The sequence below is a fragment of the Equus asinus genome, chromosome 15 (genome assembly GCF_041296235.1).
Source record: "Equus asinus isolate D_3611 breed Donkey chromosome 15, EquAss-T2T_v2, whole genome shotgun sequence".
NCBI lineage: Eukaryota > Metazoa > Chordata > Mammalia > Perissodactyla > Equidae > Equus > Equus asinus.
In genome coordinates this window covers 35,583,426-35,595,509 of record NC_091804.1, presented here as the reverse complement: position 1 = coordinate 35,595,509, position 12,084 = coordinate 35,583,426, and the positions used below count along the sequence as shown (strand labels likewise).

At 51.3% G+C, this 12,084-nt stretch overlaps 1 protein-coding gene across 5 annotated transcripts in view; it reads right to left on the bottom strand.

Annotated features, from left to right (window-relative positions):
- The window catches only part of SYS1 (SYS1 golgi trafficking protein), a 30,920-nt gene extending 20,866 nt beyond the window's left edge, over positions 1 to 10,054 (bottom strand). The window contains exons 1-4 of one of the 5 annotated variants that reach the window (XM_014859872.3): positions 9,796 to 10,054; positions 9,344 to 9,582; positions 7,396 to 7,463; positions 4,957 to 6,186 (exon numbers count right to left, since the gene is read on the bottom strand). In XM_014859872.3, coding sequence (XP_014715358.1) covers positions 5,946 to 6,186; positions 7,396 to 7,463; positions 9,344 to 9,505 — 471 coding nt within the window. In that variant the 5' untranslated portion in view covers positions 9,506 to 9,582; positions 9,796 to 10,054 and the 3' untranslated portion in view covers positions 4,957 to 5,945. Of the gene's footprint in view, positions 1 to 4,956; positions 6,368 to 7,395; positions 7,464 to 9,343; positions 9,583 to 9,795 lie in introns of those variants that run through there. The other 4 variants (XM_070486000.1, XM_014859873.3, XM_014859874.3 and 1 more) reach the window with 4 other exon arrangements.
- Positions 10,055 to 12,084: the final 2,030 nt, after the last annotated feature.

Sequence of the window (12,084 nt, the reverse complement as noted above, 5' to 3'; positions counted from 1 at the left end):
CACAATAGCCCTGCAAGCCAAGAAGACGAGGAAACCGCGGCGCCGAACCGGCAAGTGACCTGCCCAGGCTCACACAGCTAGGAAGTGGCGCAGCAAGAACTCCTGATATAGGTCTCCTGGCTGCTCCCCGTTCCAGTTTCCGAAGGAAAGAAAAAGACGCAACGGGACATCGGGTCCGTCATGCACCGGCATTGCGACCTGATTAGCGCAGGGCCAGGTGTCAATAAACGGATGTCCGCTGGGCCTCGAAATGTACCCCACCTGGGTCAGGAAAGCACCGAGTCAGGCGGAGAGTTGGTACTGCGTCCCTACTGCTCCCGTGTGACATGACACGTGCCACCCTCCAACCCTAAGCCCTGGTCAACCCCAACCGGTCGGGGTCACTCTCAGTCCGTAGGAGCCATAGGACCCCGAACATGCAGTTGAGAAAGGAAAACCCGGGGAGAGCGGGCGTTCTCCGGACGAAGACTATAATCCTCCGTATTCCCCAGGAGCGGGCTGCGCGGAGTGGGCGCCCTAGGGAACGCAGCGGAGCCTTCGAGGGCGTAGAGCCCTCAGCCCCGCCCCCGGACGGAGCTAGGGCAGCGATGGAGATCGCCAGATTGGGAGAGAGGGATTGGAGGGGCTGCCTTTGAACCCGCCCGCTCGCACCCCTCCTCCCAACTGGCGCTCAGCACCGTGACTGGGCATCCGGGGGACTGGCGCCGGCAGAAAACGGAACGCGTTTCCTCCGGGGCGGCGCGGACGGGTGAGCGCGGCCCTGCTCAGCGTCGGTGAGGCTGCCGGGCCTCCGCGGCGCGCCCCCCAGCTCCCCCGCCGGCCGGCGTCCTGGCGCTGCGCCTCCAGCCCTACTCGGCATCCCTCCGCCCCCGCCACGTCCCGCGCGACCTCCAACCCAGTGCCCTCCGCTTCAAGCTGTCTTCCAGTTCAGCTTGCACCCCAGCCCATGTCCTGAGCAGTTTCCATTTCAGTTCCCTTGCTGAATGTCATCCGTCTCATAACCTTCAGTAACCTCTCCTAGGTCTTTCGTCTCAGACACCTTCCATTCGATCAACGCGCGCGTGAACTCCTGGCCTGCACACTATCAGTGGCGGTTAGAACAGCGCGCTCCCAAGCCAAATCCCAAACCCTGTCGGGGGCCCCGCTCCACTAGTCTTCGTGGGAGCTGCCCAGGGAGCCCCAAATGGGGGCTGGAAAGGCGTGGGCCTGGGGGAGACTGGCAACTTCCGCTGTGCCCCATAGGGAGCCAGAGCCCGCCAGGCTGCCCGCTGGTAATGCCATCAAGGAGCCGTGCGCCTGTGTGCCTAGGCTGGGACCCAGCATGGCCAGGGCGCCCGTGCACTCCTTCCAGCTTTATTCCCACCGGCACTGGCACTTGGGCCTTGAGCAACCTGCCTCCCACAATCGCAAGATTGGGGTCTCCCTGCTACCACACTCCGTTTGTTTAACCACCTCAATCTGAGGCTCCCTCTTGTGGGCTCAGTTAGATCCTGATTTGGGCGGGAGGCTGAGCGGATCTCACGGATCAGAAACCACCCTGGAAATGGCTCCCTAACAGTCAGCTGGGGGAAAAATTAACTTTAAAGGGTTTGAATGAGTGACTTTTAACAAGTCACGTGACCTCTCTGAGACTCTTTCATCTGTTTATAAAGCAGGGATACTAATATCCATTCCAGAGGGCTTTGAGTAAACCAGGTCTGATGTAGGTGAAGCCAGTTTGTGGGGTGCTGAACAAATGTTTGGCCTTTTTCCATGCCCGTTCCCTGGCCCTGCACCATAAGAAAGCCCCAGGCCAGTACTGGCCCTGTTTCTCAATTATGAGCAGCTGCCTAATTACCTACCTTTAAAGAACTAGTTGCTTGTTAAAAAGCCAGTCTTATGTTCATGTTCACAACCTTTTGCTAAAATGGCATCCAACAGAGAGACAGACTGGTCTCTCCCCCATCTGGATCTTGTCCCTCAAACATGACTGGAACATGGAAAGAGGATGAGGCTTTCGGGGCAGACAGGCCTAGCTTCCTATCAGCTGTGTGATGTTAGGGAAAGCTGTTTGCTCCTAATCCTCAGTTTGTCTGCAAAATGGAGGAAATAATGGTGCCCACCTCAGTGGATCAAGTAAGAATATACATACATTACTTTGCAGCACACGGCACATAGGAACTCAAAACTTGGTGGCTGTACCGAGATCACGGGCAATCATGTCCCCCATCTGACAGCTGAAAACACTGAGGCTCAGAAGAAAGGTGTCTCCTCTGTAAAATGGGGGGTGGGGGGGAGAGTGGTAGCCCAAAAACTACAACTGCTTGAGCCAGCCCGGATGGCCTAGTGGTTAGAGTTCGCTGTGCTCTGCTTCAGTGGCCTGGGTTTGGTTCCCAGGTGAGGAACTATCCCACTTGTCCATCAGTAGCCATGCTGTGGCAGCAGCTCACAAAGAAGAACTAGAAGGACCTACAACAAGCATATACAACTATGTACTGGGGCTTTGGGGAGGGAAAAAAAAACTTAAAAAAAATAAATACATAACTACAACTGCTTAGATTTACGGGTCACTTCCTGTGTGCTGGGCACAGTGCTAGGTGCTTTACACGTGACATCTCACCGAATCCTCACAACCACCCAGGGAAGAACTACCATCCTCATTTCACAAACGAGGACACCAAGGTAGGAGAGGTTAAGTATCTTATCCAAAGTCTCACAGCTGGTAGCGGGACTGCAGGACCTCACCCTACGCTCCGCTGCAGCTCTCTAAAGCCTTCTAGCATCGGACCCCTAGGATCCCCACTGACCGGCCCAGGGAGTGGAAGAACAGGAACTAAAACTCTCGGCTCCCTCTACCCACTCTTCTCTCAATACTGTTTTTACCCCCCTTTGCTACTTTCCTACAGAAACCCTCAAGCAAGACGGTGGCTTTTAATTCCCTCTCCACAGAGGGCCTCTCTTGGGACCTTCATCCACTCCTACAACCCCTGCCTCTGAGGCTCTGTGGTCCCTGGGCTACAGATACAGGGAGGAGTTCCACACCTGCACACTGACTGCCCTCTGGGACTGCCAGGAGGAAGCTCTCCTGATCTGAGAGTTATTGAGGAAAAAGCCTACGAAATTCTGCTTCCAGGGGAGCCTGTTTGAGCCATGTACACCCCAGGACTCAGGGGGACCTGGAGCTTCCCACTCTGCCCGCTGGTGTCTGCTGGCTGCCATCCTGGACCCCGTTTGGCTCTGATCTGGACAGGGCTGCCTAGAACTAGGGGTTAGAGGCACCCTGTGAGCTAGACATACCTTTCTCCTTTCCTGTCCTCCGTCCAGGTTACAGACTATCCTGAGCCCCAGCTGTGCAATAGTCTCCACTTCTCCTCCTATTGGTCCAATTTCAGGCAGTGGGTGGGATGAAGGAAGGTCTAGACTTCAGACTCATAGAAAGTCAAGAGATACACCAACTCAGTGGTAGGATGGAGGTAACTTTCTGATCTAGGTACTGTCCTTTATGCTTTGGAAATAAAAACATTCCTTACATTCCTATGTTCACTTGGAAATCTGTGGCCCTATTTAATGTACCATGTATCAGTTTTTCTGAGAAAGCCAGTAACGTTTATAAAGCACCATACATCCTTAGTATTTAAAACAATACAATAGGATGAGAACGTATAGAGCGCAGATTGTTTAACCAATAAGAACTCAGACATCCTTAACTATTAATGTCTTCTGAATGAGTTTGTTAATGTCATGACTGGAGCCCAAATCCTGGCTCTGCCAGCTCCTAACATGGAACCTTGGGCAAGTTTCTTAGTTTCCACATCTGTGAAATACAGCTGATATTCCCTACTTCAGAGGGTGGTTGTGAAGATGAAGTGAGGAAGTGGACATAAAGCATTTGCCCCACTGCTGGACATCTATTTATTAAGCAGTCAGTAGATGTTATTACTAAAATGACAAACATGTCACTGCTATCGCCCAGTTCTCTCTGGAACTTGCCTCTAGACACTGCTTTTATTGTTACTTTAGAAATCATAAAAAATCTCATTAAGATCATTTTTTCTAGCTCCAACTGTCATTCAGCTCAGTCACTATATTACTGAAAAAAAAATTTGGCTTCCCTGACTTTTGGCAGTTTCCTGAAAATCAAATTAACACTCGAGGGGCAGAGATTTGTCATCAGAGAAGACAGGCACAACAGGCACGAGCCCTTGAAGGAAACTCCCAAGGAGATGTGCCAACCAGCTGGAGCAGCCACCACCGCAGCTGACCAGGGGAGACGGCAGCCACATGATGCGAGTCCTCTGATGCCTTTCTCAAAATTAGTCACATGTCTTCAGGGTTTGTGGTGTCTGGGGGAAATCCACACACCCAGGAGGAGCCATCTCAGCTGGCCTTACCTCCTGGACTTGGCAGCCAGGATTAGTCCCATTAACAAGCTGCTTCCTTCCAGTTTGGCCAGAGCACCCCGAGTTACTGAGGTGTCTCACCCAGCACTTTCCCAGTCTCTGCCCAGGCATGTTCCTCTTAAACCTTCATCCTGTCAGCCTCAACTCCCTACTCTGCAGGGCTGGGAGCCAGGAAGCTAGAAAGGCTTCATGAGGAGAGAGCAAAACTCCCCGTCTGTGTGTCCCTAACATTGACACCTGAAAACTGACAGCTCTCTTGGGCAGGATCCAAAGAGGAATACCATGGTTTCCATGCAGAAATGGGTCTAGACCAGTGTGTTCCACCAGACACGTTCAGAAGTCACCGGCAAATGGGGAAGGAATCCTGAGAGTCGTGGTGGTTCACCAAGATGTCAAACAGGAGGCTGTAGGTGGAGGGGGTGGGACACAGAAGTCCCCAGTAACTTTGTATTTTAACCAAATGGAGGAATAACCTGGGGTTCAGGAAAGGAGACAGTGGCCTAGCAATTCTTGATGCCTAGCTGCTCTGATCTCTCACAGTTCCAACCATGGCATTACAAAGCAAGTCGAGGCAGAATCATGGAAAATACTGTATTTATATACATAGGAAGGACAGCTGCAAGCCCCTCACAGAGGACACTCCACCCCAAAGAAAAATCTTAGCAGCAAATTCCTATCTCCCTTGACACTACCAGAGCAGGTTGAGCTGGAAGGCTGGGCTTCCTGTCTCTGGGCACCCATCATACCCTTCCTGTTACAGAATTCCAAATAAGGCAGGAAAAAGGAACTACTGCCAGAACCGAGGTCCAGTGGGAGCTGGGGTGTCTGATCATTCCTAGAGAATGGGCAGTGACTCTATCATGAGGGTCAGGGTGGGGGGCGATGCTGAGACTCCTCTTGGGGTCCTAAGGCTGGCCTTGTTGAAAGCTGGCAGCAGGGTGGGAACTCAGTAGAGAACTGGAATAAAGTCGGTCATGGGTTCATGGGTGCACGTGCACAGGCATGTAGCGGGCCACAGGTTGTGCATTTTCCTTGTGCTTGATGCCTCCATCTGCCATCCTCTCCCTGACAGCAGCTGAATATTTTGTACCTACAGTTCTTTCTGTGGCTATGGATCCAGAAACCAAGTGTTTCTCCAAACAGAATAGCTGCGGTTCAGCAACACGGCAAAGGGAGCAGCTGTCCCAGGGAGGTGAGACAGATGACTAGAAGAGTGGTTTGCTCCAATCAGATATCCTTGATTTTTTTCTTTTTTAAAATAACAGGCTGGTGATACATATGGTGGCTCAAGAGTGACATGGTTCCAATTCTGTTATTACCCTGAAAGAGGTCCCCTTGCTGACCTCCCAGATACTAAGGCTTCAGCAGTCAGAGGCCATTCTTGCAACTGTGACCCTGACTGCTACCTGCCTTCTTGACGGGGCCTCACTATCTCTCCCACACCAATGGAGACTTCACATTTCCAGGGTTCCTCTCAGCCTGGGCTGGACCTCATCTGGAGGGTCTAAGCAGCCCAAGGTGTTGGGGGTGGCCAAGTGCCCAGCAGGGTGTCCAAAGGACCCGATTCTAGACATTGGATTTAGGGGCTGAGTTGAGGGGGATCTCCTTGAGCTCCGTCCGCATGCACAGGTACTCCCCGATGACAGCCATGAGTGCAATGCACACGATTTGGACCAGCCACCAGGTCAGCGCCGAGGGGAAACGGGAGCTGTAGAACCAGCAGCCCAGGAGGTGAAAGAAATGGACAGTGACAGTGAAATCCAGACACTGCTTCCCTCGTCGGATGAAGTACAGCAAGCCCAGGGCACTGTGGGGAGAGGACAGCAGTGAGTTGTCACTGGGTTGTCCTGGCCTTAGGTTATTTCGGGGAGTGGGGACAATCAGGATGACAGCATAGTGGTCAGAAGCAAGCGAGATAAGTGTGAAGCAAGGGTTCCATTATTAGATGCCTAGAAGAACCTGACAGGTAATGTTGAGAGTGAATCAGCCTGGGGAGAAGAAAAACAGACTATGAGCTTGATAAATGGCAACCGTCACTCAGGGGGACCCTAGGGATCAGGGGGGATTGTGGCGCCCTGAAGCACACATGTTCCATCTACAGTGGGGACAACAGTTACTTGCAGCTGGGCAAATCATCAGGCTAGAAGATTGGCCTGGAATCAATCATCTTCCCATTTTTCACGAGAAACCAGAAATCTGGATTTTTTATATAAAATACCCTGATTTTCAACTAAGTGAGAAAATTTTTTGAACACCATGCATGGGCTGACCACTTTGTAAGCCAAAGAGAATGTATCTGGGACACAAATTTAGGTCAAAGTCAGTCCACCAGTTTTCAGCCTCCAGTGTAAGGTCAAGAACAGTAACATGCAAGGCACTGCTCTAAGGACTTCCTGTGAATTAGCTCATTTAATCCTTACAACCATGAAATGGATAATATTATCATCTCACTTTACTCACAAGGAAACTGGAGCTTAGACAGATTAACTTGTCCACGGTCACTAGACTAGTGGTAAAGCTGAGATTCAAAGCCAAGTGAGTCTGCCTCCGGAGCCTGAGCTCTTACTCACTATGCTACACTGCCTCTTAAGAGACAGGCAACGGTCATGAGATCTTAGAGGTTACCCAGTGAAACCCTCTGTGTACAGATGAGGAGCCTGAGGCCCAGAGAGGGGGAAAGTAACCTGGCCAATGGCACAGGGACCAAGAATAAAACCCAGTTCTCCTGACTTCCAGTCCAACCGTTTCCTCACCTCGTCCCACATCAAGGAGGTGATCTGAGATGGAAGCTGTCCCACACGCAGCGTGCACAGAGTGACATCAGAGCTTTCCAGCTAAGTCAAAACCACAATGGAAGGAGCTCTATGATGGAGCCAGTCCCAGAACTGGCCTCTACCGCCCACTTCAGTCCACCACTCCCCAGGAACAAGTGCCAGCCTGTCTCATGTCCAAATGTAGGAAGTTAGTGTCAGTGCTAAGACCCCAAAAGCTGGATGGCAAAACTGGCGATACTCACCAGGTGAGGGCGTTGAGGATGAAGGACATCATGGAGAGCCGGCCTGGAGGGGTGGAGAAGCCCAGGATCTGAGGGGGAATCACAAATAGAAATACGCTGGAGAGGTGACTTGGCAGAGCCTCCCAAGGAACAAGCATTCTTCCCAGAGCACAGAAGACAATAGCCCCCTTCATCTGTATGGCAGCCCATTTCCAGCAAGGTGCTTTCACAGACATCCATTACGGTATCTCATCGGACCCACTGCAGCAGCTAGGAAGGGATTATTATCCTCATTTTACAAAGGAGGAATAAAAACTCAGAGAAGTTAAGTAACTTGCCCAAAGTGATACAGTAAGTAAAGAGCAAGAGTAAGGTCCAGAACAGGGTTCAGCAAATTATGGCCCCAGGGGCCAGGCACCTATTTTTGTAAAAAAAAGTTTTATTGAAATACAGCCACACCTATTTGCTAGTATTGTCTACGGCTAGTACAGTGGCAAAGTTGAGTAGTTGTGACCTAAAATCTTTACTATCTCATCTTTTAAGAGAAGTTTGCCAGGGGGCCGGCCCCATGGCCAAGTGGTTAAGTTCACAAGCTCCGCTTCGGTGGCCCAGGGCTTCACCCATTTGGATCCTGGGCACGGACCTAGCATTGCTTGTCAAGCCATGCTGAGGTGGTGTCCCATATACCAGAACTGAAAGGACCTACGACTAGAATATACAACTAGGTACTGGGGGAATTGCGGAGAAGAAGAAGAAAAAAAAAGATTGGCAACTGACAACAGATGTTAGCTCAGGCCCATTCTTAAAAAAAAAAAAAAACAAAAAAAACAAGAAAGAAAAGTTTGCCAGCCCTTGGTCTAGAATTCACGTTGTGTGCATGAGGTCGCTCTTCAACAAAGCCCAGGATTCCTCCACGCCCTTCCCAAGAGGACAGAGGCTCCTAAGAGGCTACCACTAGGCACCTGGTGGGTGTGCAACCTCCAATACTCTTGATACACTACTGTATACCAAACACCTGCACAACTTTCAGTTCACAAAAGCCTCTGACATCCATAGTCTCATATCATCCTCACAACAACCTTGTAAAGCTATGATTGTTGTTGTTACTCTTACCTCTTTTGGGATAATAACTCGCCCAAGGGCTACACAGAGAATAAGCAGCAGGAGCAAGGATTCCATCCCACATCTCCTGGCTCCAAGAACTGTGCTGATGACCATACACCACAGGTGCCTCTCACACGCAAACACCTTTTGGGCCTCCATTACACTTTATGAAGCATGTTCACATTCAGAGGCCCCTCTGGGCCTCTTCCCATTTGGCTGAGGATTTTTCTGCCCAGTTTCCAGAGGAGGAAACAGGCTCAGAAAGGTGAAGAAACTCATCCAAAGTCCCACAGTATGTTTGGGGCTAGACTGGACACTAAGCCTTTCTGAATCCCAAGTACCAGTTCTTTGCTCTGCAGTCCATGACCTCTCTGCTACTGCTCTCATGATTTTGCAGACAGGAAAACTGAGGTTCAGAGAGGTAACAACACTTGCCCCAGGTCACACAGCTGGTCAGTGGAACTTAAACGGAGGCGTGTCTGACTCCAGAGTCCGGGCAGTTTCCATTATACCTCTGTGAACGTTCTTTTATCCATCCCCCTCCCCAATATGGCATCTGAGAATCCAAGGCTCAGAGAAGTGAAGTCACTTTCTCAGCGTGTCAGAAGAGAGCTGTATTAGGTTGTCTGGAACGCAGGCCTATCTGTTAGAACATCCAGGCCCTTTCCTTTGTACTAACCTGCCTCTCTGTTATCAGTCATTCCATTTTATGGAGGGTCCACCTGAGGCTCAGGAAGGTGAGATCGCTTTCTGGGGGCCACAAAGCGAGAAGGTGGCCCAGCCAGGTCTAGAGCCCAGTAGTGTCGGACCACAAATCCCACCCGGTGAGGCCGAGACCCCGCCCGCTCCGGCCCGGGGATCTTACCTCGGCGTCGAACATCTGGTCCAGCGAGGGGCTGCTGCGCACCAGCCCGTCCACCAGCGCCAGCCACAGGCCCAGCGAGCCGTAATAGACCATCTGCATGAGGACGATCTGCGACACGATCAGCAACGGGTCCCACACGTAGCTGCGGAACTGGCCCGCCATGCCGGCCTGCGGGGCCCGGCCGCGGCCAGGGCCTGGATCAGCGCCGCCGCGCCATGGGCCCCAGGCCGCCCCGGTCCCTGCAAGACACACGTCTGCCTTCAGCCAGCGGGCCGTCACCATGGCAACGCCCCCCCCCCGCCCGGGAGGAGGGACTGGGATGGAGGGGGCGAGCCCATTCCAGGAAGGGGGGGGGCCGGGTGGACAGACCCATTCCCAAAGTCAGGGGAAATCCTGCTCATTCCGGCTGCTCGGTCCCCGCCCGTACTCAAGCTCCTTTGGGGTTCACTCACTGGTGACGGACTCGAGGATCGAAGCGTCCGAGGGCGGCCCACCCTCACCTGCTGGCCTCCGAAACACGGCTGACAGACACGACCATGGAGGAGAAGCCCTGCCGGCCTAGAGAGGCAAAGCGCCAGCGACGGCGGCTGCAACGTAGGAGGGAAGCATTTCCGGGGACGGCGGTGGAGGGGCGGGGCTGAGACTGCGCAGGCGTAGTGGGTGCAATCTTCGGCTCAGCCACCTGAGCGAGGGTACCGGCCGCCGGGAAGCGAAGTGTGCACATGCGCAAAATGAAGAATGAAGGCGAACGGAAGTGAGACGCGAGAGAGGTAGAGCTTGCGTGCCCTCTAGAGGGGAATCTTGAAGAAACGGAGGGCGGCTGGGGGAGGTGGAAGAGGGGTGACCAAGGGCGAGGAAAAGATGCTTGGGAATTAAGGAGGTGATAAACGTTGACTTTATTTTCAGCTTAGATTCCCAATGTTTTCTTTCTCTTAGTTAAAGTCTGGGGTAACTCGAAATGAACCTGCCAGCTCTTCCACACATGATTTTGCCACTGTTCCCATTTTACCGATGATTAAACTAAGGGCCAGAGGAGGAAAGCAACCTCTATGTCTCAAAGACATAGAGATAGTGGAGTCAGGATTCGAATTCAGGTGTTGCCAACACCACAGCATCGATTTCGTGCCTACTCGGTGCTAGGAAGCTTTGGACGTGTAGGAATGAGACAGTCCCTGCCCTCAGACACAATCTAACTATATTAGAAGGCAGAGTAGTGATGTTTTATAATGTGAGTATCTATTTACATTTACATATCTCTATATATTTATAATGGAAAGAAAACAGGTTCTGAAGTCGTCCCTGGGAGCAGATCCAGATTCTTGCCTGCTGCGTTGACTGTGTTCTCTCAGCCTTCTCTGAATCCAAATAGTGTGGACAGTCAGTAAATATTTGCTGAATGAGTCAAGAACAGAGAAAGGGCAACAGCAAAGTGATGAGTCACTTCATTCCAGCACCAGCAGACTAAAACTCCTCAACTTCATTGATCCTACGTTCCCCCTCTCCAGAGTGGAAAGAAAGGAAGTAACTGGTTCCACGAAAAGAACATGGGTTTTAGCTCTACTAGCTGTGTGACTAGCAAGCCACTTCCTTCCTTAAACCTCAGCTTCCCTGTTTAGGAAATGAGGAGTTAGACAAGATTAACGTTTTCCAACATTTAATCTATCCTCCACTAATTATTTTCCCATAAAAAAAACTTGTCAAAGACCCATGTAACTGCCAATCAGAACTTCTGAACAGCTTGTGGTAACCATATAATCACCTTGAGTTGATACAATTCCAGACAAAAGTAAAGAAACTTGAGACTTTATCAAGAGTAAGTAGGTGATTTTCCTTATCATCTGGAAATGCTGGAAACAGTTCACTTGGACTCCAGTTTGCAAGTCATTAAGGCCCAAAGATTTGTGAGGTGCTTCTAGCTCAATCATTCTTTTAGGCGCCTCAATTCAGTTCAACAACTATGTATTCAAATCACCCTCATCCACTGATTACTCACATGATCTAGTGTTTCTGAGAAAACATCCTCTGTTTATTAAATACCTTGTTTCATCCTCACTATGCAAAAGGTAGATATTATCCCCATTTTTGAAAGTGAAGAAACTGAGGCTCAGAGAGAAGCATGACCATCCCTAGATCAGAGGGCTCATAGGAAGCTGAGCTGGGATTCAAACCCAGGACATCTGACTCCACACACCGAGATACCATTACAGGAAAAAAAGAAAGAAAGGAGACAGTGAAATAAGCGGTGGAGTAGTGGGAAGTGGAAAAGGAGCAGTGAGTCCCGCTCACATAGCCCTGGGGTGAGGGATTAAGGAGAGGTGGGAGGAGAGGGTGAGGGGAAGTCCTTGAGAGATTTGAGTTAGTTCCCGAAGGCAGCTTCCTCTTCATTGCGTGTGCTGGAATGTGTGGCTCTTCAGGAGTCAGGCATGGCCCCCCTCACCACCCCCCCACCCCGCCCCTCGAAGTCACAGCTGGACCCTCTCCACTCCATCTCCACCCTCAGAGGGAAGGCCCTCCCTACCCATTCTCCTGAAATGGAAAATGCAGGTAGTCTGGGCCCTGAGGCGTTGGGGCCCAGCTGGATAGCTGGTGTCTGACGTCATCCCTGGGGCCTAGAGCTCACCTCTGGGAAATCCCCGCCCACCTGCAGGAGAGCCTATGGCAGTTTCCTTTTCCCTGTAGGATTTCAGCTCTTGAATTCTCACCTTTTCAAGCTCCGGAAATGTGTCTTAATTTGGGTACAC